Below are 24,667 nucleotides of genomic sequence, written 5' to 3'. Positions count from 1 at the left end.
AGCTAAAATCTTTCCTTCTACAAGATGCCTTTCCCAGTCCTCGTAATGTTAGTGCCTTCCCTCTGTTGATTATTTCCAGTATCTCCTTTATATTTCTTGTTTATACATATAGTTTGCATGTTGTCTCTTTCCTTAGACTGACTTGCAAATCATGACAAGTCCTTCCTGATGTCATGGTGGTCTTTGGAATGAAGGATAAACAATAAACAACATCCCATGAGTAGTAGTAGTTGGCCCACTGGGGACTCAACTAGCCAGTTCACAGCTCTTTCCTTCCTTCCTTCCTTCCTTCCTTCCTTCCTTCCTTCCTTCCTTCCTTCCTTCCTTCCTTCCTTCCTTCCTTCCTTCCTTCCTTCCTTCCTTCCTTCCTTTCCTCCAATTCATACTCTCCCTCCTTTCCCTCTGTCCACATAGGGAATCATACCCTTACCTGCGGGTGCTCTGCCCAAAGGAATATAAATTTTGATCACTGAAACCTGGAAGATATTTTGGGGTTTAAGGGCTAGATTTCTTTTTTATGGACCATGCCTTAAACCCAGATCACTCTGCCTCTCATTGATTGGCCAACAATAGGTCCCAGCCCAAGCCTACTTGGACATTGTTTGGATTCTGATGGCTCAGATTGAATATAAATAGCAATTGTTTCTGTTTTGGCCAAAAACCTTGAGGTTCTTCCCCTCCAGATTTATTTAATTTATTTTTTTTACTAGGTAAAAGAGGTCATTCTTTGTCTTATTTTTACTTAGCCTTAATCATTGAATGGGTGTTGCCTCAGTCAAACTGAAACCTGAGAAATACCTTAGTTTAAAAAAAGACCAAGGTCTCCCAATGTATCTGGCGCCATCTCCAGTCATCCTGATTTATATCTTGTTGCTGGACCCAGATGGCTCTGAAGGAGAGACTGAGGCTGGAGACTTTGCACAGCCTTGCCTCACTTAAACCCAATTCACTTGCAAGTCATGATATCTCCTTCCTGATGCCATGTTCCTGTTTGAGAATCAAAGACAAACAACAACCATCTCCCTGATATTGGGGACTATGTTTTGCCTTTCTTTGTACCTTCAGTTCTTAGCAAAGTTCCTGGCACAGAGTAGGTGCTTAATAAATGCTTAATGACTAGTACAAGCTAAATGTAGCTCTCTGACATCTATTGTTCCTATCTTGGGAGGCAGCTTAGTATAGTGGATTGAGAGCTAGCCTTGGCTCAAAAAGGTTCAACTCTGACCTCTGATATATACTAGCTGTGTGACCTTGGGTAAGTCGCTTAACCTCAAAACCCTGGAAAACTCTAGTAATGGAGGATCCACATTAGTACAAGTTTCTTATTGGGAATTCCCTATAACGATGACATCACAAGTGTGATTTGGTGTTTGGTTTTTTTTTTTAATGACTTCCTGAAAGTCAGTCTACTAGATTGTCTTCCAATGAGTCCAACCAAAGGGCAACAGGGCAACCCTTCAAACAATGCCTTGGGAAGTGGTTTTGCCTACCTCCCTCTGTCCTGCCCAAGACAAGCCCATTCCAAGAAGAAGCTGCACAGGATGAGTAAGCTTTCACTTCCCCATTCCCTTCCTTCCTCCTCAGTTGCCAAGGGACTATAGTATCCATTTTGGGTGTGGGAAGGGGAGCTGAAATGCAGATTGCCCTGGCAACACAGCTTCCATGCAGTCTCCTTAATTTAAATTATGAAAGTCAAAAATTTATGGAGGGCCTTTTAATCCTTTACCAACTGCAAAATAATCAGATCTCTAACCGAAAAGTTTACCCCTTCATACCTTAAACAGAGTGAGGACCAAGGTGTTAACAACACATATAGAGCTAGCTTCCTGGGAACTCAATACACTGGGGATTCATTGAGGGACACTTTTTTTGGTTATTTTATTTTTCTCAGTTACATGTAAAAACAATTTTAAACATTAAAAAATTTGAATTTCAAATTCTCTCTCCCCTCTCCCTGAGAAGGCAAGCAATTTGCTACAGACTATACGTGTGCAGTCATACAAAACATATCTCCACACTAGCTAAGTTTCAAAAGAAAATATAGACCCCCCAAAACCCCCCAAAAATAAAGTTTTTAAAAAAGTATGCTTCAATCAGCATTCAGACTATGTCAGTTCTTTCTCTGGAGGAGGACAGCATTTTTCATCGTTAAGTCTTTTGTAATTGTCTTGGATCATTGTATTGCTGAGATATTCACAATTATAATCTTACAAAATTGCTGTTACTGTGAACACTGTTCTCCTCGTTCTGCTCATTGTATTTTGCATCAGTTCATGTAAGTCTTTCCAGGTTTTTTGAAAGCATCCTGCTTGTCATTTTTTTTTTTTGGCTAGGCAATGGGTTAAGTGACTTGCCCAAGGTCACACAGCTAGTGAGTATTATGTGTCTGAGGCCAGATTTGATCTCAGGTCTTCCTGAATCCAGGGCCAGTGCTCTGCTTGTCATTTCTTATAGCACAACAGTATTCCATCACGATCTTATATACCACAACTTATTCAGCTATTCCCTAGTTGATGGGCATCAATTGTGGGCAATTTCCAATTGTTTTCCAGCACTGAAAAAAAAAAGCTGCTATAAATATTTTTGTACATATAGGTCCTTTTCCTTTCTCTTTGATCTCTTTGGGATACAGACCAAGTAGTGGTATTGCTAGGCCAAAGGTTATACAGTTTTATAGCCTTTTTGGCATAGTTCCAAATTGCTCTCCAGAATGGTTGGATTAGTTCACAACTCCACCAATAGTACATAGTGTCACAATTTTTCCACATCCCCTCCAATATTTGCCATTTTCCTTTTCTGTTGTATTAGCCAATCTGATATGTGTGAGGTGACACTTCAGAGTTGTTTTAATTTGTATTTCTCTAATCAATAGTGATTTAGAGAATTTTTTGTTTCATATGGCTATAGATAGCCTTGATTTCTTCTTCTAAAAACTGCTCGTTCATATCCTTTGACCATTTACCAATTGGGGAATGACTTGTATTCTTATAAATTTGTTTCAGTTCTCTATGTATTTTAGAAATGAGGCCTTTATCAGAGAAACTTGCTGTAAAAATATTTCTCTCCAGTTTCCTGCTTTCCTTCTAATCGTGGTTGCCTTGGTTTTGTTTGTGGGGAAAAAAATTTAATTTAGTAAAATTACAATTATTCATTTTATATCCTGTAATCTTCTCAATCTCTTGTTTGGTCATAAATTCTTTCCTTATCCATAGATCTGACAGGTAAAATATTCCATGCTCCCCTAATTTGCTTTATGTCTAAATCATGTACCTTTTTTGACTCTATCTTGATACCGTGTAAATATTGGCCTATATCTATTTTTTGGCAAACTGTTTTCCAGATTTCCCAGCAATTTTTGTCAAATAGTGAGTCTTGTCCCAAAAGCTTGGATCACTGTGTTTATCAAACACTCAATTACTATGGTCATTTACTGCTGTGTCTTGTGTACCTAATCTATTCCCCTGATATGCCACTCTATTTCTTAGCCAGTATCGATGATTACCACTTTATAATACAGTTTGAGCTGTGGTACAGCTAAACCACCTTCTTTCACATTGTTTTTCAGTTGATCCCTTCATATTCTTGACCTTTTGTTCTTCCGGGTGAATTTTATTATTTTTTCTAGCTCTATAAAATAATTTTTTGGCAGTTTGATTACTATGTCGCTGAATAAATAAGTTAATTTAGGTAGAATTGTCATTTTTATTATATTGGATTGGCCTACCCTAAGCAATTATTTCTCCATTTGTTTAGATCTGACTTAGTGTAGAAAGTATTTTGTAATTGTGTTCATACAGTTCCTGGGTTTGTCTTGGCAAGTAGCCTCCCCAGTATTTTATATTGTCTGTAGTTATTTAGATAGAATTTCTTTTTTCAATCTCTTCCTGCTGGACTTTGCTAATAATATGTAGAAATGCTAATGATTTTTCTGGGTTTGTTTTATATGGTGCAACTTTGCTAAAGTTGATAATTATTTCAACTAGTTTTTGAGTTGATTCTCTAGGATTCTCTAAGTATATCATCATGTCATCTGCAAGGAATATAATTTTGTTTCCTCCTTGCCTAGTCTAATTCCTTCAATTTCTTCAATATTGGGTGATAATGAGCATCTTTGTTTCATCCTTGGTCTTATTGGGAAGGCTCCTAGTCCATCCCCATCACAGATAATGCTAGCTGACGGTTTTAGCTAAATATCACTTCTCATTTTAAGGAAAACTGCATTTATTTCTCTGTTCTCTAGTGTTTTTAATAGGAATAAATGCTGTATTTGTCCAAAGCCTTTTCTTCACTTCCTGAGATAATCATATGATTTTTGTTGTTTTTGGTTTTGATATGATCCATTATGCTGATAGTCTGTCGAATATCGAACCAGCCCTGTATTCCTGGCATGAATCCCACCTGGTCAGAGTGTATAATCTTGGAGACACGTTGCTGTAATATCCTTGCAAGCATTTTACTTAAGAAATGTGCATCTGTGTTCATTAGGGAAATTGGTCTGCAGTTTTCTTTTTCTGTTTTTGCTCTTTTTTGGTTTACGTATCAACACCATATTTGTGTTACAAGAGGAATTTGGTGTGATTATTTCTTGCCCATTTTTCTGAGCACTTTATATATCATTAGAATTGTCTTTTAAATGTTTGGTAGAATTCACTTGTGAATCCATCTGGTCCTGGGGACTTTTTCTTAGGGAGCTCATTTCTGGCTTATTCAATTTCTTTTTCTAAGATAGAGTTATTTAAGTACTCTATTTCCTCTTCTGTTACTCTGGGCAGTTCATATCTTTGTAAATATTAATCCATTTCATTTAGGTTGTTACATTTATTGGAATATAATTGGGCAAAATAGCTCCTAATAATTGCTTTAATTTCATCATCTTTGGTGGTGAATTCACTCTTTTTATTTTTGATACTAGCAATTTGGTTTTCTTCTTTCTTTCTTTTTGAATCAAGTTAACTAGTGGTTTATCCATTTTATTACTTTTTCCATAAAACAAGCTTAGAGTTGTTTTTTTTTTAGAATTAGTGCAATGGTTTTCTTACTTTCAATTTTGTTAATCTCTCCTTTGATTTTCAGGATTTCCAAATTAGTATTTAATTAGGGACTTTAAATTTGTTCTTTTCCTAGTTTTTTTTTAGTTGCACGCCCAATTCATTGATCTGCTCTTTTTCTATTTTATTGGTGTAAGCATCTAAAGATACAAAATTTCCCCTAAATACTGATTTGGCTGCATCCCATAAATTTTGGTATGTTGTCTCATTGCTGTCATTCCCTTTAATGAAATTATTGATAATTTCTATGATTTGTTTTTTGACCCACTAATTCTTTAGGATTAGATTATTTCATTTCCAATTAATTTTTAATCTGTCTTCATGTCCCTTTATTGAATGTAATTTTTATTGCATTATGATCTGAAAAGGATACATTTAATATTTCTGCTTTTCTACATTTGGCTGTGAGTTTTTTATGCCCTAATACATGGTCAATTTTTGTGAAGGTATCATCTACCACTAAGAAAACAGTATACTCTTTTCTATACCCATTCAATTTTCTCAGAGGTCTATTGTATCTAACTTTTCTGAAATTCTATACATCTCTTTAACTTCTTTCTTGTTTAATTTTTGGTTACATTTGTCTAGTTCTGAGAGGGGAAAGTTTAGGTTTCCCAACACCATAGTTTTGTTGTCTATTTCGTCTTGTAACTCATTTAACTTTTCCTTTAAGATTTTGGATGCTATATTTTTGGTACATATATCTTTGGTATTAATATTACTTGGTCTATGGTACTTTTTGCCTTAGTGTAGTTTCCCTACTTATGTCTTTTAATTAAATCTATTTTTGCTTTGTCTGAGATCACAATTGCTATCTCTGCTTTTTTTTTTATCTTCAGCTGAAGCATAATAGATCTGCTCCTGCCCTTTGTTTTCACTCTGTTTCAAGTGTGTTTCCTGTAAACAACATATTGTTGGATTCTGTTTTTTAATCCATTTGCTTCAGTTTTATGAGTGGGGTTCCTCCTACTCACATTTAGAGTTATGATTACTGCTGTATTTCCCTCCATCCTATTTCTCACCCCCTCCATTTATCCTTTCTCTCTCTCTTTTCTAACCTGTCCCTTTTCAAAAGTCTATTTTGCGACAGACCACTGGCTTCCTTAATCTGCTATCCCTTCTATCAGCCCTTACATTCTTTTTTTATTCCCTTCCTCTTCTATTTCCCTGTATGATGATAGGTTTCTATACCCAACTGATTGTGTATGTTATTCCCTATTTGAGCCTACACCAGTGAAAGTAAGGTTCAAGTATTAGCCCCCCATCCTCTCCACCAATGTAAAAGCTCTTCTTTACATGCATCTTTAATGTGAGATAATTTTCCCTACCTCTCCCTTCCCTCTTTTCCCAGTATTCCTCTTTATAACTTAATTTAATTTAATATTATTTTCTTAAATCAATCCATCCCAGTCAACTTGCACTCATGCCCTCTGTCTATGTAGACTCCTTCTAACTGTCCTAATAATGATAAAGTTTTTAGGAGTTACAAGTATCATCTTCCCATGTAGGAGTATAAACAGTTTAACTTTATTGAATCCCTTATGATTTCTCTTTCATGTTTGCTTTTTTATGCTTCTTTTGAGTCTTGCATTTGAAAGTTAAATTTACTATCTACTTTTGGTCTTTTAATCAGGAATGCTTGGAAGTGCTCTATTTCATTATATATCCATTTTCCTCCTGAAGGATTATACTCAGTTTTGCTGGTAGGTTATTCTTGGTTGTAATCCTAGCTCTTTTGCCTTTTGGAATATCATATTCTAAGTCCCTTGATCCTTTAACATGGAATCTGCCAAATCTTGTGTGATCCTGATTGTGGCTCCATGATATTTGAATTCTTTCTTGCTGCTTGTGATATTTTCTGTTTGACCTGGGAGCTATGTAATTTGGCTATAATATTCCTGGGAATTTTCATTTTGGGATCTCTTTCAGGAGGTGATTGGTGAATTTTTTCAATTTCTATTTTAACTTTTGGTTCTAGGATATCAGGGCAGTTTTTCTTGATAAGTTCTTGAAATATGATGTCTTGCATTTTTTTTGTCCGTAACTTTCAGGTAGTCCAAATAATTGTTAAATTATTTCTCCTTGATCTATTTTCCATGTCAGTTGTTTTTCCAATGAGATATTTCTCATTTTCTCCTATTTTTTCATTCTTTTGACTTTTTTTTTGTGATGTCTCATGGAGTCATTAGCTTTCACTTGCCTAATTCTAATTTTTAAGGGATTATTTTCTTCAGTGAGATTTTGTATCTCTTTTTTCATTTGGCTATTCTGTTTTTTAAGGAGTTCTTTTTGTCAGTGGATTTCTACCATTTGGCTGATCCTGTTTTTTAAGGTGTTATTTTCATCAGTATTCTTTTGAGCCTCTTTCACCAAGCTATTGACTTTCAAATCATACTTTTCTTGCATCACTCTCATTTCTTTCCCCAAATTTTTCCTCCTTTTCTTTGATTTTTAAAATACCTTTTGAGTTCTTTCAGGAATTCTTTTTTTCTGGGTTTGTGTCTGATTCACAATTTTTCTTTGACGCTTTGCATGTAGATATTTTGATTTCATTATCTTCTTCTAAGTTTGTATCTTGATCTTCTCTGTCACCATAGTAACTTTCTATAGTCATCTTCTTTTTTTGTTTGCTCATTTTCCAGCCTGTTTCTTGACTTTTATTTTATGTTAAAGTTAGGCTCTGCTCCCATGCTGGAGGAGGCACTGTGCCAAGCTTCAGGCTTTTTTCTGCTGATATTTCCAGAGCTAGTCTGTAAGTTTTTGGTTCTCTCAACATGGTATCCTCTAAGGAGATGTTGTTTACTACTCTCCTGGCCTGTGCTCTGGTCTGTGATTAACCACAAGCACCCTTTTCTGCCCTGGAACTGTGATCAGGGCCCCTACTTTTGGCTACAAGCACTAGTGCTCCTCTTTGCCCTGGGATTGAGATCTGAAATTGTGTAAGGGCAATGCAACAGCATCCTGCCCCTTTTGCCAGCAGAAGATCCCCGTAATCTCCTTCTGACCAATTGTCCAACCCCCTTACAGTCTTGGCCTGAGAGCTCCTAAAGCTGCTATTGCTGATGCAGTCACTTCCAAGGCCTGCTGCTGGGTTGCTGGGACTCAGCCTGTACTGTACTTTGCTCTAGGCCTGACCATCATCCTAGGAGACAGACCTTTCCTGTCAACCTCTTAAATTGTCTTGGGCTGGAAAATTGTTTCATCCCAACCTTTTGTTGGTTCTGCTGCTCCAGAATTTGATTTGAGGACTTAAAGTTGTTTGGAGGGGAATCTGTGAGAGTTCAGGTAAGTTTCTGACTTTACTCCACCATCTTGGCTCTGCCTCCTCTAAGGGACAGTTTTAAAATATGGCTGTATAAATATACATACCATGCAGCCCAGTAGATAGTGTATAGCCTTAGAGTCAGAAAGATGGGTTCAAATCTTGCTTCGGACACCGACTAAGTATGTCATCGTAGGTGAATTACTAATCTTCAACAATTGAGGAAGCTCCCACACAGTAAACTTCCTCCACTGATGAAGTCACAGGTCTTTATTTACAAAAAAATACCTAAATGTGTGCCAAGACAGCCCATCACCCTCAGGTATATGTATTGTGTAGTAAGTAACACATGTCGCTGTCCAAAGCTTCCTTCCAGCAGACAGCGGATACAATTTTCAAATCTTGCTTGAGCCTACAACCACCTCCTTCTGTCCAGAAACTTCCTGACTGCTTGAATAAGGACCAGTCATTAGATCACAGATCACAAGGTCACAGAATTTCAGAGCTGAAGGGTAACTTGGAGGCCATCTAGTGTGACCCATATCTGAAAAAAAAACCAAAACCCTTTATAACATGGCCAAAAATATTCATCCAATCTTTGCTCAAAAGACCCCCATAAGGGGAGCCCCCCACCTCCCAAAGCTGCCCATCCTATTTTTGGATAGCTCTAATTATTAAAATTGTTTTCCTAACATCAAGCTTAAATTTCCCTTTTTTCCATATCCATTCATTTCTCCTAGTTTTGCATTCTGGCACTAAGCAGAAGACCAATCTACTTTCTTTTTTAAAATTTTTAAAAATTTTGTTTTTTTTATTTTTTAGGCAATTGGGGTTAAGTGACTTGCCCTGGGTCACACAGCTAGTAAGCATCAAGTGTTTGGTCTGAGGCTAGATTTGAACTCAGGTCTTCCTGACTTCAAGGCCAGTGCTCTATCCATTGCACCACCTAGCTGCCCCACCAATCTACTTTCTATATGAAAGCCCTTCAAATACTGCAAGATAAATACAGGATCATATATTGTTAGAGTTGCAAAGGACCTTAGAGATATTATAGAGTAACCCTCTCATTTTATAGATGGGCAAACTGAAAGCCAGAGAGGTACATGAAGTGACTTGCCCAATATCACACATAGAGCATAAAAGAACAAATATAGATTTTTCTTTGCAAATAACTTTATTCTTTTTTTAATGTTTAAAAACATCCAAATACTCATGTGCCTAGCATTGAGGAAAACAAAAAACAAATTTTGATTTTTGCCTTTAAAGAGTTGCTCAGAAAAGATATTCTTTCATATTTCAAGGAACTGTGATTTCCTTGGTGTGGGTACTCCCTCTACTGATGCAAATTGCAATCCCTCCATGACTTTGATGATCTTCATGAGTTACTTTGACTCTTTCATTAACTTGTACATTCCTCTGCTACTTACTGGAACTGCTCCTGGGACTACAGATGAACAATGCAGTCCATCATTGGACCCACACTTGAAGCTTTTTCAGCTTGGTAGGATCTGTCAGGGCTTGTATTTTGCTGGCAAAGCCCTTGTCAACACAGGGTCACCTCCACACCATAATGAAACATCAGAGGAGGACTGTAGTAAAGAAGACATCCATGTGAAAAACTTAAACCAGCAATACAAATATGCCAAATGCCAAAGCATTACAGACAATAAGGGCTTATTATAAGTTCCCTCATCTGTAAAATGAGGAGTTTGACCTAGTTGACCTCTGAGATCCCTCCTAGCTTCAAGTCCATGACCCCATGTTGTTGTTGTCCTTTGTAACGGGACCAAAATGACATCATGATGTTGCGGCCCAGGTACATACAGTGTGTCCCACTGTGGTTGATAAAACCAGTAAGAACTCCAGGAGACTCTACCATAGGAAGGGCACAAATAGTTCCACGTTTGGGAAGATGTTTTTAAATGTACACATCTCAACATGACTCCATGTATGTCAAGTCACCATTTATGTTTTAGATTCCTTTGTTCCAGTCCTAAACATCTAGGTGACCTTGGGCAAGTTATTATAGAACTGTGGGCCTCAAATTGCTCCTCTGTAAAATGAGGTGGGGGTGGCTAAATGATACCGATACCGATATGATAAACATTTATTAGGTGCTTACTATAGCCAAGCACTGTGCTAAGGGCTGGGGATACAAATTAGAAAAATAAAAACTGTCCCTGCCATCCAGGAGCTTACAATCTAATGTTCGTTGTTGTTTAGTCCAGTGTTGGACACTTCCAGACCCTTTCTTGGTAAAGATAATGGAGTGCTTTGCCATTTCCTTCTGTATCTTATTTTACAGATGAGGAAACGGAGGCAAACAGGGTTAAGTGAATTGCCCAGACTCACACAACTAGTGTCTGAGGCCAGATTTGAACTAATGAAGACGACTCCAGGCGATTGCCTCTATCCACTTGACTACCTAGGTGCTCTGCAACCTAGAGAGGGAAGACAGCAAAAAGAAGCTGAAAGGGCAGGGGTGGGGGTGGGAGACTCGGTAGGGGATTGTTGGAGTTGAAACCAAGCTGAGCCAGCAGCAAATGAAGAGATGACTGGGATTCTGCATCTTCTATAAAAGAGAGGCTATGGTAGGAGTTTTTGTTCCGACCTCCATTTAATAGTTAAATGATAACTAATTATTTGCATGTGATCTCCCTAATTAGAATGTGAACTCTCTGTGGTCCGGGAGCTGTTTCTGCTTTTCTACTTATACTCTCAGCGCTTAGCACTGTTTCTAGCCCTTAGTAGGCCCTGCCTATTTGACTTGACTTTAGAAATGAGGCACAACATACATATTTACATTGCACTTTAGGGTTTGTAAGGCCCTTCCCCCCACCTCCCATAATCCTTTGAGGTACCAAGTACAAGTATGATTAACCCCCCACCCCCTAAACTGAGGCTCCTACAGGTTTAAGCTTTGTGCCCATGATCATACTGCTGGTGTCAAAGCCTTCAGCAGCATTCCAAGCTAGGTCTCCTTACAGCAGATACAGCACGCTTTCCATTACACCTCACTGATTTATAGTGTAATAAGCAAAGCACTTTGTAAAGCCGAAAACGCTATATAAAGGCGAGTTATTATTATTATCATTATTATTAACTTGAAGAGAACAGATGAGAAAGAAAGGGGAGCCTACTATTACGTTTGGGGCTTAGAGACTGGGAGATGGAGTACTGGAAGCTGAGATTTAATATTTTTTCCCTTCCTCCTAGATGGAAACATCGCCCTCTTTGCACAGGTCAAGCATCCCCTCTCCCTCCCCCAGCCTTATTTAGAAATCATGTCCCCTAGACAGGAAGGGCGGCGGGCAGAGAAGCACAGAGCGTCCCGGTCTCATTTCCTTTTGGGTCCCCCTGTGGAATTTCATTTCATATATTTAGGAAATCAGAGAGCAAGATCTTCGGCGGGTCTTGCTTCCCCAGTCTTGCTTCTCTCTCTCTTTCCCCATCCCCCCAAACTCCTCGACTTCCCACCCTCCACCCCCACCCTTACCCCACCCCGCGGGCTTAGGCCGTCAGTTATGGAAAGAGGATTCCGAGCTGTGGAGGCAACTTAGTAGGGTCTAAGAAGGGTCTCAAGACTTATCCAGACCGCTAAGGAGTTTTTTTGGGGGGGAGCGGGGGAGAGAGTGATGAAGGAGTGGAAAGAGTTAGTGGGCTAGAGTTGACAGCTGGAAGAAGAAGCGAAGAAGGAGGTGGGGAGGAGAGACCCAAGCACTTCCCACCTGGGAGAGGAGTGTGTATTTGGGACTGGAGGGGGAGGGGCCGGTGGGGACGGAGCGACTCCGCTCCATCCCCGCCTGGTCCCTGCAGAGCCCCGCGCTCCGGGTGGGAGGAAAGAGTAGGGAGGCGGAGCGCTGGGGAAAGGGTGGGAGGGAGGGGGTGGCGGGGACTGACCCTTCTACTAGCAGCCCAGTCGCTCCGCCCCTCTCTCTGTCTAGCACCCCCCCCTCCCTGCAAACCCCACCTTTCCCAGGTCGGCGGCGCCGTCCCATTGGAGCTGCCCGCAGTCCGTCAAGTCCCAGCCACCGCCTCGCAAAAACAGCGCCTGGCCAAGGGCTCTGGGCTGGGAGAGCCTTGTGGAGCTTGGTCCAGGGCAGGGGCGGCGTATCGCTGCGCGGAGCAGCCCAGCGAAGCTAGACGCGGAGCGGAGCACGAGAACCTAAGATCCCGGAGCCGGGGTGGCTGCGGCTTGCAGCCATGACCCCGGGAGTCCCCCCCTCCGCCGGGGGCCGGGGCATTTGATACCCTGCACAGCCGTTTGCAGCTGCCCAAGGAGGTAGCCACTGTCCTCCTGCTCCTCTCTCTCTCTCTCCCACTTCTTGCTTCGGCTCTCTTGCTCCAGTCACCCCGGAGTGGGGGCCGCCTCCCCTACCTCGCCTGCCGGCTCTTCTTGCAAACTGGGGGTGTCTGGGCCAGCGGCAGGAGCCGCCGCTGCCGCCGCCGCTGCCGCCGCCGCCGCCGCCTCCTCCTCCTCCTTCTTCTCCCCTTCCCCCTGGCCCTGGCCATGGCTCGGCGGGTCCTGGGACTGAGGGTCCCGAGGGCGTCCGGCGGTGTCTGCTTCAGCCTCCCTCCGCTGCCGCCGCTGCCGCCGCTGCTGCCGCTGCTGCTGCTGCTGCTGGGGCAGGCGCGGGCTTTTGGGGACGAAGAGGAGAGGCGCTGCGACCCCATTCGGATCTCGATGTGCCAGAACCTGGGGTACAACGTGACCAAGATGCCCAACTTAGTGGGGCACGAGCTGCAGACCGACGCCGAGCTGCAGCTCACTACCTTTACCCCGCTCATCCAGTACGGCTGCTCCAGCCAGCTACAGGTGGGCACTGATCCTCCCGATTCCCTACCCGTCCCCACTCGTGCCCAAAAACCCTTCCCCCCAACCTCCCCTCCAACGCCTGGCACTGAACAGAGGCTAGGTCTCAAACGTTCCCACTTTGGATGTCTCGCCAGATCGAGCCCCTGCCTCTGCAGCCTGAAGGGAAGGGTAAAAGTCTGGATGAAAAGTGACTCCCCCTTTACTCCCCCTTCTCAGAGACTGAAAGCCAAATATTGTGTAAGTCATCTGGCCTGTTAAAGAACCCTCTCTTGCACCCCGCCCTAATGTTTCTCTCCCTTTCTCACCCCTGTCTGGCCAAGCCCCTAATCCCGGAGAAGCAGAGGGAGGGAAGGACTGGAGACTGTTATCTCAGCCAGAGATTAGGGGGTCACCGTTTGGTGGATTGGTGCAAGAGAGTGCCTGTCACCCTAGCCAGCTGCAGCATCGAACTGAACGTAAGGGTTAGTGGACTCCTCCTTCTCTACACCCCCTTTTCTATTTTATATTTAAAATAGAAACTCTTCACAATTCATGTGAGTCAGTTAAATAAATTGTCACCCCGTTTATTTTAATTCTCTTTTCTTCAGTACTAACCGCAGGAGTTGACATTCACCAGGTTGCTTCGAGATACAAATCCTGTTGCCCTCTGATAGTTTCCCACATTGCAAGGGACTGGAGATGCCTAGACCTTCCTCAGCCTCAGGAAGGATTTAGTTAAAGGAGAAGGAAACCACTTGTGAAAAGATGGAAGTGGTGAAATGGGCAGCAGAATAAGCTAGAGCAGGTCATATGCTCACGTTTACTTAATATATAAGAAGACCACGTTGGGAGTCAGATCATCTGGGTTCGAATTCCAGCTGTGCCACTTACTAGTTAGGAGATCACTCCCTTAGATAGGAATGGTAAATTACTTACCTTCTTTGTCTCCTCATTTGTCAAATGTGTGGGGTAGATTGTAAAGCTCCCTCCCAGCCCCAGATCCTGTGATCCTAATAATAGGTGTCAGGACAGAAAGCTCCAGAGAGCTCTAGCCTCTGGAGTATAACATCTACAGATAAGGAAGCAAGAAGCTATTATCTCTTTATTGAGTTCACCTCCATAGAGCAGAAGTTCTTAACTCTTTTTTGTGCCATGGACACCTTTGGCAGTCTGGTGAAGCCTGTGGACCCATTGTCAGAATAATGTTTTTATGTATGTACAATTACGAAGGAAACAGAGACATGCAGATATGACGTAGAGATATACATTTTTCTCCCATCCAAGTTGAAATCTACAGAAGGGAGAATAAGAACCCCTGACCACTTTGCTCAAAAAGAGGCACTCAAATGATGATGTGTATAGTTTTTTTTTTCACAGAAGTAATTTAAAAAATGAATTTAAGCCAAGATTTACATTTAAAGAGATATTTGGGTCAGTCCTCTTCCCTGTTGAGTTGTCTTTACCACAGAACAAGCTTTCTGCTTTTGGGAAATTCAGAACTTTGGAGTTGGCTTAAAAGACAGTTTATATGGGCTTAAGAAGTGATCCTCCAGCACTTATTTTGGAAACAACACATAGCCTGACCTCAGTGATGATTTTGCTGGAGGAAAACGCTTCCACAGGGATATGTATTTTTAATTACATGTATGCTGGGGAAGTGGCCAAGTGGTTTGAAGGACAGGACTGGCTCTCTGTTCATGCTGGAAAACAGTCACTTGTAACTGTAGCCTTCACAGACAACATCTGTAAGGAGCCATGGAGACTGTTTATCAGGGCTGGACAAGTTGAGGACAGGGACCATACTCTCATTGGTGACAGCAAAATTTTTAGGGCTTTTGGATGGGGTTTTTAGAATACTCATTTATGAAAGAGTTTCAGTGACAGAAGTCCTAGGTTTCAGTCCTGTACATAGGTCCAAAAATGTCTCCACTGCATAATGGTTTGAGGCTTATATCAAAATATCTATTTCATTGCAAATGGTTGAGGAAGAGAGGGATGTGGGGATTGGGAAGTGTGGGGCACAAAGCAGATCATTTCATTTTACTCTGCGGGAAATAATGATGTGGTAGGAAGTCAAATATCTCTGTCCAATAATAGCCAACATAATTTAGACAGAGGGATATATCAATCACTAACAAGCATTAAGTGACTGGTATGTGGCAAGATAGAAAGGGTATAGTGGCAAGAATGAAGGGCTTGGAATTGGGCTAACTGGGCTTGAAGCCCAGCTCTGTGTAACCTTGGCCAGGTCTGCTAACCTCTCTGAGCTCCAGTTTCTTCATTTACAAAATAGGATTAATAAATCTTGCATGGCCTCCCTCGAAGGGTAGTCATAAGAGCTGTGGTTTTAAAACCATAAAGTGCTACAGAAAAATAGATTATCATTGACTCTTTCAAATGGGAGCCAAAGATGAGTTAGAGTGGCTTGGCTTTTACTTATATATTGTTCTAAAATGGATTGTGTAATCATGTCCCCAAATTTTCTTTGTTCTACTAGAATAATAATAATAATAATAACAATAATAGTAATAATAATATGTTTTTAAAGCATTGTTGGAGTACTAGACTTGGAGTCAGGAGAGCTGCATTTGAGTCCTGGCTCTGCCATTGACTAGCCAGTAAGTTCGCTTCTCTGGCCTCAGTTTCCTCATCTGTAGAAACAGGAAGTTGGACTAAACTGATTTCTAAGGTCTCTTTTGGCTCCCAAGTTCTGTGGGTTTACATGGATGGTTTCTGTAACTATTATCTAATTTAATCTTTGCCACAACCCTCTGGGCTAGATAATGCAAATACTATCCCTGTTTCTCATAGGAGGAAACCAGGGCTCACCAAAGGTAAATGATTTGCTCATGTTTGCACAAGTTAGTAAGTAGCTAAGCCAGGACCCAGGGATCAGACTCTAGGTCTGCTGATTCCAAGTCCAGAGTCTACTCACTAATCCGTGCCTCTTTCTACTGCAAAGAAGTGCATGAGCTAAACTAGGGATGTCATTACTTTGGGAGAATGCATTATTTTTGTGCTATTTGGGGAAGTGACGTGGTATGGAGAGGGCTCTGAATTTGTAATCAAGTTCTGCCTGTGCTGTTTATTAGCCAGGAAAGTTACCCTCTGGGACTCAGCTTCCTCATCTGTATAATGAAGGTGTTGAACCAGGCTATTTATTTCTAAGGTTCCTTCCTGCTCCATTATTCTACCTTAAGAGATAAAATTAAAATACAAATATGAGCCATTCTGAAAACAAACATATGTTGCCTGAATTCTGCTCACTGGTGTATAGGTCAAGCCAAATATAATTGTTTTCTTCTATTTCATTACTTATCTAGTTCTTCCTTTGTTCTGTGTATGTGCCAATGTGCACAGAGAAGATCAACATCCCCATTGGCCCATGTGGAGGTATGTGCCTTTCAGTCAAGAGGAGGTGTGAACCTGTTCTGAAGGAATTTGGATTCGCCTGGCCAGACAGCCTCAACTGCAGCAAATTCCCCCCACAGAATGATCATAACCATATGTGCATGGAAGGCCCAGGTGATGAAGAAGTTCCCCTACCCCATAAGACACCCATTCAGCCTGGCGAAGAATGTCATACCATGGGCACGCATTCGGATCAATACATTTGGGTGAAAAGAAGCCTGAACTGTGTCCTGAAGTGTGGCTATGATGCTGGCTTATACAGCAGGTCAGCCAAGGAGTTCACTGATATCTGGATGGCTATGTGGGCCAGCCTGTGCTTCATATCAACAGCCTTCACAGTGTTAACCTTCCTGATTGATTCATCCAGGTTTTCTTACCCCGAGCGTCCCATCATCTTTCTCAGTATGTGCTACAATATTTATAGCATTGCTTATATTGTAAGGCTGACCGTGGGCAGGGAAAGGATATCCTGCGATTTTGAAGAGGCAGCAGAACCAGTTCTCATCCAAGAAGGTCTTAAGAACACAGGATGTGCTATAATTTTCTTACTGATGTACTTCTTTGGGATGGCCAGCTCCATCTGGTGGGTTATTCTGACACTCACTTGGTTCTTGGCAGCAGGTCTTAAATGGGGTCATGAGGCCATTGAAATGCACAGCTCTTATTTCCACATTGCAGCCTGGGCGATCCCAGCAGTGAAAACCATTGTCATCTTGATCATGAGACTGGTCGATGCTGATGAACTTACAGGCCTGTGCTATGTTGGAAACCAGAACTTGGATGCGCTCACAGGTTTTGTGTTGCGCCACTCTTCACTTACCTGGTAATTGGAACATTATTTATTGCTGCTGGCTTGGTGGCCTTATTCAAAATCCGATCCAATCTCCAGAAAGATGGGACAAAAACGGACAAGCTAGAAAGGCTGATGGTCAAAATTGGAGTCTTCTCGGTGTTATATACAGTGCCTGCCACGTGTGTGATTGCTTGCTATTTCTATGAGATCTCCAACTGGACTCTCTTCCTCTATTCAGCAGATGATTCTAACATGGCAGTCGAGATGCTGAAAATCTTTATGTCTTTGTTGGTGGGGATTACTTCTGGCATGTGGATATGGTCTGCTAAGACACTCCACACGTGGCAGAAATGCTCCAACAGACTGGTGAACTCAGGGAAGGTAAAACGAGAGAAAAGGGGAGATGGTTGGGTAAAGCCCGGGAAAGGAAATGAAACTGTAGTATAAACACAGCCAACTTGCAAGCCCCAAAGGGGGAAATGTTTGCATTTTGGTAGAAATGTGCACCCCCCCCAACCGTTTTATGCAATAACTCCATTTGAACAAGGCTCGTATGTATGAGTACCCAACACATGTTAAAAAACAAAGAGCCCCAAACATGTAACCTTACAGCATTTCTGCTGCCAGCAGTGGCGTTCTCCCAAATAGAAAGGCCAATAGAGGCTTTCAAAGCTGTGAAAAATGAAATTGCTGTTCACTTTAGCAGGTTGTAGCCCTGACATTGTATACAAACCCTGCAGCTTCAGTGGCAAAGTTGCTGCCCCCTACATGATCAGCAGTTATCAGAGCTATGTTTTGTAACTTGCAAGGAGAAAGATTAGCTTTTCAAACCCTTCAAGATTTCGGATACTAACTGGGTCTTTCAAATAGTAACCCAACCAATAAACACTGGAAATGTTGAGTTCAGAGAAGTGTTACAAGGGTTTTCTAGTTTGGTTTTCTCAAAGGTGTTTACAGCATAACTTAAACATTTTCCATGGTGCCCAGTTTGCTCCTCAGAGCTGTGCCAATCATACCCCCAATGGTGATGTAAAAATATTTCATTGTCTTTGTCATGAAATAGGATTGTTTGGACGACGTGTAAAAAGCGCATAGAGGTCCAGTGGATTTTTCTTGTAGGTTAAAAAACAAAATGAAACAAAACAAAAAACCTTATTTCGGTATCTCCTTCTGTTCCAGGATGTTAGTCTTCCACTCCTCTGCACCTCACATTTTGCATTAATGACTTACATGCATATCTTTATGCTAATTAAAAAAATACAGCATGACCAAGGGGGTAGGGGAATGGGGAATTAAGGGTGATTTCACTTTCTGACAATCACTTAATTCAGAGAAAAATGAGATTTACCAAGTCTACTTACCTTACACACCCCAGAGACCCATTGCAATTGAGCAATTAAGACTTAATATATTTTACTTTGTGTGATTGCATCTCTGCAGACGCCAGTCTGGAAGGACTAAAATGTTAAGTTTCTTGGCAACTTTGTGTTCACACAGATTAACTGTGTAATTTGTGTGTGTCAATTACAATTAAAAGCACATTCTCCGACCATGACATAGTCCCCTGCCTGACTTTAAGCTATGGTCAGCTTGCATTCTCAGAATGATAGCGCATTTTTAAAAAAAATGTAAGAATGTTATCAAGAGTCTGGTCTCCTCCATTCAACAATGGAGACATTTTCCCTTCTGTAAAGGGATCTGAAAGGAGCAAATCCAACTCCTTGGTGCACAATTGTTTCCTAGTAATTGGCGATGGCTCTTGTTGGCTCCCTCAGAGGCAGCATGGCCTGAAGTATTTATATGGTGCTTAATGAATCTCCTGACTTCCAGCAAGGACCTTGTTTGGTTAGCAGGGGACATAGTGTAAACCATATAAACCTGCCTAGCGCTGAGAACTCACAGGTCTTAATTGCCCCATTGTTGACTGGCCCCATGCTTTGGACTGTTTGAAAATTTGCTTCAAATTGAAGGAGAGCTCTTTAGCAGCTTCTGGAAAATAGCAGTACTTTTGAAAATGTAGCTGTCCCAAGCATTAACCTGCCTAAGACCTTCTTTAGGCTCCTAGTCTGCAGCAAATGCAGTGTTTGCCATTACTGGGCATACTTTTGATCCTTTCCATCCAATTCATAACCAGCCTTAGATGTAGCCCCTACTTAGCAATGGCATATCATAGGTTCATTCATCTTTTTTTTTTAAACAAACTATGTTCTTTAAGTAGGAAAGCCCTGGCCCCTCTGCTTTATATAGAAATGCATGTAGAGTCTCAGAACTCCAAATAAGTGGCCAGATTTTGGTGATAAGCTGCTCCTTTTATTGCTTGCTTCTGTCAAGTATTGAACACTGTGACTGGTATGATCAGTCAGGATTCTAGGGGGTTGAGAAAGGATCCCTGACAAGGCTGGTGTGAATCAGCTTAGCTTAAATCAGAGACTGTATTGCATGTAGAATGTAAACCTTGAACTCCCTGTTCTGCACGCAGACATTTCCCATAAATTTCCAGGGCCACCAAATGCTTGCACAGGGGCAGAATCTGCCCTTACTCACGCTCTACTCCAGTGCCTAGGGAGTTGTGCATCAAATCTGGCCCAGGGAAAGGAGGAAGAACTACTCAGGAGGGAGAATGACTTAACTGAGGCTTAATATGGATGCCTGGCTGTTAATAGTTCTGGATTTTATAACTCTTTTAATCCTAACATTTCAGTGATCTTGTGACTTGGGCAGTCTAATCCAGTAGGAGAGAATACTTGAGTGGGAAAGTCAGGAGACCAGCTTTCACATGCTGGAGTGTTGGTCATTTGCTAGGTGCTGACATGCCACACTGCTCATCAAGTCTCTTGCCTTCTACGGTAAAAATGTCCACAGTCAGTAGTGGTCACCTCTGCTAGCTGAGTTGAGACTCTGACCGTGTAGATCACCGTGCCAAGTTTTCCTCCTGCTGTCTTTCAAATGAATGATATATTTAAGACTGAGAGTGGGCATTCTTAACCTGTTCTGCAGCACGAACCCATCCCTCTGGCAGCAGTTAGGGAAAGCCTATGGACCCCTTTTCAGAATAATGATTTTAAATACAAAATGTAAAAGATACAGGATTACCGAGGAAACAAATTATATTGCAATATATTAGTATATTACAACAAATTATATTGCAATGCAGTTATTAAAAATATTTTTCTCAAGTATATAGGTTCTAGGCTAAGAGTAGGCAGAGGAATTTGGTGGAATGATGTTTGCATCTGTGTTTTCCACAGTGTATTAGTTGGCTTTTTGCTGTAGCCAGAGACTCAGCCAGTTTATATCTGCTTTGAAGCACCTCTATCCCATTTGGCATTTGAACCCAAAGAATGCCTACTATGTATACAACTCTGTGGACACAAAGGTGCACACATTCATTTTTTATTCTACTGTCAGGGGTTTTCACCATGGGATTGCTTAATTCTGGCCTCGTTTGGGTCTGTTGAACTGCTTTGTCCACTTTACAAAGTGGAGTGGAGTCTCCCTGAAAGCCCATCCATGTGTTCCATAGGCTTTTAGTCCAGTAAGGCAAGTGTAGCCTTCCACTCTTGGCACTCACTCTCATCTCCCTGAGTGATTTCTTCTTCTTTTTTTAAGATTACTCCCTAATGTAGGTGCATGGGCATGGCAGGGGGAGAAGCAACAGCAACTCTGCAGGGAAATTTGTAGACCGTTATGCAAACGGCCTTCTTTTGCAAAGCTGGGATCCATCTCTGTTGGTTTCAGGAAGGCCAGGTATCCTTTGCCCTCCTTTTCGATTAAATTAAGCATCTACAGGGGAGATAGAAAGTTTGGATAAGGTGTGGCCCCTGGCCTCTGCTGGGGGAAGAAGACAAATCCAGATGGCTTTAATATACAGTATTACATGGTAAATGCATCGTACAATTGCAAACGAAGTACTTTGTGAGTACAGGTCTGAGGGGGAAGGTAATTCCACTGGCAGGCAATTCCATTTCTTTTCCTCTGTATTGGGATTCACTGTGGCTTATCTTGATTAATGTTGGGGCAGCATCTTCCCTGGCAAAAAGCCAAGACTGCTTTTCTTCCTTTGGAACTTGGGAGAGGTTGTCATCTGTCACTTCTGGGAAGACTCTTTGGCAGCTGGAGAATTTAGCTATAAAAACCAAAGCCTCTTCATCCACTTTCATATGAGAATCTACTAAACCATTAAACCAGGGTATTCTCAAATCTCTGCTGAACTTCTTCCCTTCCCTCTTCCACCCCTCCTCTTCCTTAGGCCAGGATGAATTTCAGGGCAGAATAAAATGAATTACTGTGGAGTCTGTTTGGGCAAGCAAGGTAGTCTGGCTGGACTTGATTCACGTCCTTTTCTCTAATGCTGACCCATTTTCTGTGCTCTCGGACTGCTGCTAGGTTAGCAGCTTGCTCAGGTGTCCTGGAACTGGACAAAGGGGTGGGGTGGGGAGAAAGCTTCATTTCCGTGAGTTGCCTTTCTTCTGATATCTTCTCATAGATTCTCCCCTACACTGGAGATCTAGATTTTGATTTGGAAGGAAACCTTAAAAGCCATTGAGTTCAACTCTTTCATTTTACAGATATGGGAACTGAGGCACATAGAGGTTAAGTTACTTGCCTAAAATCGGGTAAAAGCCGGATTTTAACCTAAGTCTTCCAGACTCCAAATCTGGCACCCTGTTCGGTATTCTTGGCATCCAGATCCTCAGACTTCGTTACTATTAAGAGAATGACATCATGTCCTCCAATCCTGCCACTTCTTCCCTTCTGTAGGCCTCAGTTCCCACATCCTATCATGGGGGAGATGGACTAGATCAGAGGTGTCAAAGTGCAGCCCACTTTAGTATGTGTTTTTCTAAGTCAGTATTCAGGCCTGCAGGGATCCTGACATAGATTTTAGTGGGCCCCATTTCTATTTGATTTTGAGATAATCACTGAGAACATTTCCAGTTCCGTATCTGTGAGCCTATAATCTTTTTCATAGGAGCCACTGCCAAAGCATGAAAATATGGTGCAACCTTAGGCTGCTTGTAGAAATGGCAGCTTCAGTGCTTCTGTAGGGTAGAGGAGCTGTGAAATCCAGAGCTGGAAGAAGAGTCTAGCACAAACTTCTGTACACTGCATGCGTGCTATATGGAATTGTAGAGAGAATGCTAGAGCTGGAGTCAGGAAAGCCCGAGGTCGCCTCCTGCCTTGGGTACTAGCTGTGTCTGAGTGTGATCGAGTCACTTCGCCTGGCTGAGCCTCAGTGTTCTCATCTGCAAAATGGAAATAATAATAATACCTCTAGTACCTACTTGTGAGGTTCAAATGATATATAATGCATGTAAAGTGCTTTACAAATTTTAAAGCCATATGTAAATCTCAGTTACTATTATTATTATTATTGTTCTGTGCTATAGCAGGCATGTTAGAGAGGGCTTTTGATTTAAATATTCATGCTTTATTGCTCCTTGGCAAATTGCTTATTCTTTTCTTTCTTGTGCTTGGGCCCAGGCCCCTAACTTGGGTTTGTAGCTTGCCTGGAAAAAGGCCTATGCTATCCCCTCCTTAGACCCAAGATAGGGATTCTTTACAGCTGCCAAGAGAACCCTTTGCTTGACCAGGGAGTGAATATACTGCCTTTTTTTTTTTTAAAGCAGTGGCATTTATTTGATTTCACTAGAATATTTTCTCAGCCAATCTGGTTAGCTCTACTTCCTGCCAGCCACTTGGGTAACATAATTTACACAGCGTGAAGTAGGCCCTTGAGGGTGGTGTTGTAACAAAGGTCCTGCTGTAATGCTTTCTTTTGCTAAGGCTAACTGGCCCTGATGGCAGTGACTTGGGCCCCATTTAAGCTTCTCTTTTTTCTTTTTCCTTTTCGAATTGGCAGAGTCTGCAGTATTGATTCAAGGTAGGCCTCAAGTAGAGAGGCTTAGCTCAAATCCATTTATTTCCATTATGCTTGAATTTCTCCCTGGTCTTCTACAGTGTTCAAAATCACCACCATCATTCAATGTGGCATTTAGGTAGACTTAGTGCGTTTGGTTTCTTCATTGCTGTGTTCATCTGTCCTCTCTCTATTTTGAAGAAGAGAGTTTCTGGTCAATGAAGGGCTATTTTTGCTTTCAGGTGGTCTTTGTTTCAGAAATATTTTCATTCCCCATCCATTGTTGACATTCTACTGCTTGATTGTAAAGTCTGTGAAGGCTGAGATCATGTCTTCCTCAGCACCTGTCACTGAAGTGCTGTAAACGGAAGGTGCTTTCTCATTTCACATTTGCTGAGTGAATTAATGATTCACTCAGTTATTGCACTTAGGTGTAGGTCAGTCACTTAAACCACTCACTGCCAGAGTCTCTACCTGTGGGTATTGCCTGGCTCCCACCTACCTCACAGGCATGTTGTGAGTGAGGTTCCAGGAGTATCAACACTAAAGGCCCTTGAGCTCCTTTGAAGGAAAGTGCTTTGAGTATTGACCGCATTTAGAAGAGGGAACAGCTGAAATGTGACTAGCCCTACTGTACATGGCATTGCAGCCAGCTCTTATAGCCCCTCTTCCCACCCTGTTGCCGGCCATCTGGAGGCCAACCGGTGAAGGTTCTGAGATGTTGGACATAGAGGTACCAGGATCATAGTCTATTAAACATGTCCTGAATGAATTTCTGAACTTCAAAGACAATGGACACTGATGTTTTTTACGATGTACAAAAGCAGATCTGCATTGATGTACGTACTGTAAATTTCTAATTTATCACTGTACAAAAGAAACTTTGCTATTTAATTTTTGTATCAAAGGAGAATAAAGTTTTGTTTATTAGCCCTTGTGTGAATAAGGAATATCTTTTTTCTTTTAACATTTTTCTTGCTATCTTGTGTATTTGTCACTGACATTTCCCAGTATTTATTTACCCTGCCTCCCCATCCCCATTCTCGAGGCTTTCTTATTACAAAGAAGAAAAAAATTTCAACAAAACTTAATGAAACATGATCGAGTCTGACAATACGTAGTATTTCACACTTACAGTCTCCCACCTTTGCAAAGAAGGGAAAAAGAAGATGCATTCTCAGATCTCCTCTTTGGGATCATTCTTGCTCATTATAGTGTCACAGTATTCAATTTTGTTTTGTTGTTGTACTTATTGTATATGTTGTTTTCTGGCTCTGCTTACTTCACTTTGTTATTTTTGAATTTGAGTATTTTTTCCTAATTACATGTAAAAACAATTTTAATCTTCATTTTTTTTTTTTTTACAATTTTGAGTTCCAAATTCTTTCCCATCTTCCCTCTCCTCCCTTATTATTGAGCAGGCAAGCAATTTGATAAAGGTTATACATGTGTAGCCATGCAAAACATATTTCCATATTAGTCATGTTGTGAAAGAAAA

The 24,667-nt window shown here is 41.4% G+C and overlaps 1 protein-coding gene across 1 annotated transcript; it reads left to right on the top strand.

The window, feature by feature from the left end:
• Positions 1-12,718: 12,718 nt before the first annotated feature.
• FZD4 (frizzled class receptor 4) lies at positions 12,719-24,099 on the top strand. The gene is given in 3 exon segments (XM_020993732.2): positions 12,719-13,126; positions 16,429-17,311; positions 17,314-24,099. Coding segments are annotated over 3 exon segments (1,632 nt in total). The 5' UTR covers positions 12,719-12,820; the 3' UTR covers positions 17,757-24,099.
• The last annotated feature ends 568 nt before the right edge of the window (positions 24,100-24,667 follow it).

This window comes from Phascolarctos cinereus, unplaced genomic scaffold, assembly GCF_003287225.1.
Source record: "Phascolarctos cinereus isolate Bilbo 61053 unplaced genomic scaffold, phaCin_HiC Scaffold_726;HRSCAF=1367, whole genome shotgun sequence".
In the NCBI taxonomy this organism is placed as follows: domain Eukaryota; kingdom Metazoa; phylum Chordata; class Mammalia; order Diprotodontia; family Phascolarctidae; genus Phascolarctos; species Phascolarctos cinereus.
Note: the sequence above shows the minus strand (reverse complement) of the source record. Positions and strands in the feature narration are given on the sequence as shown.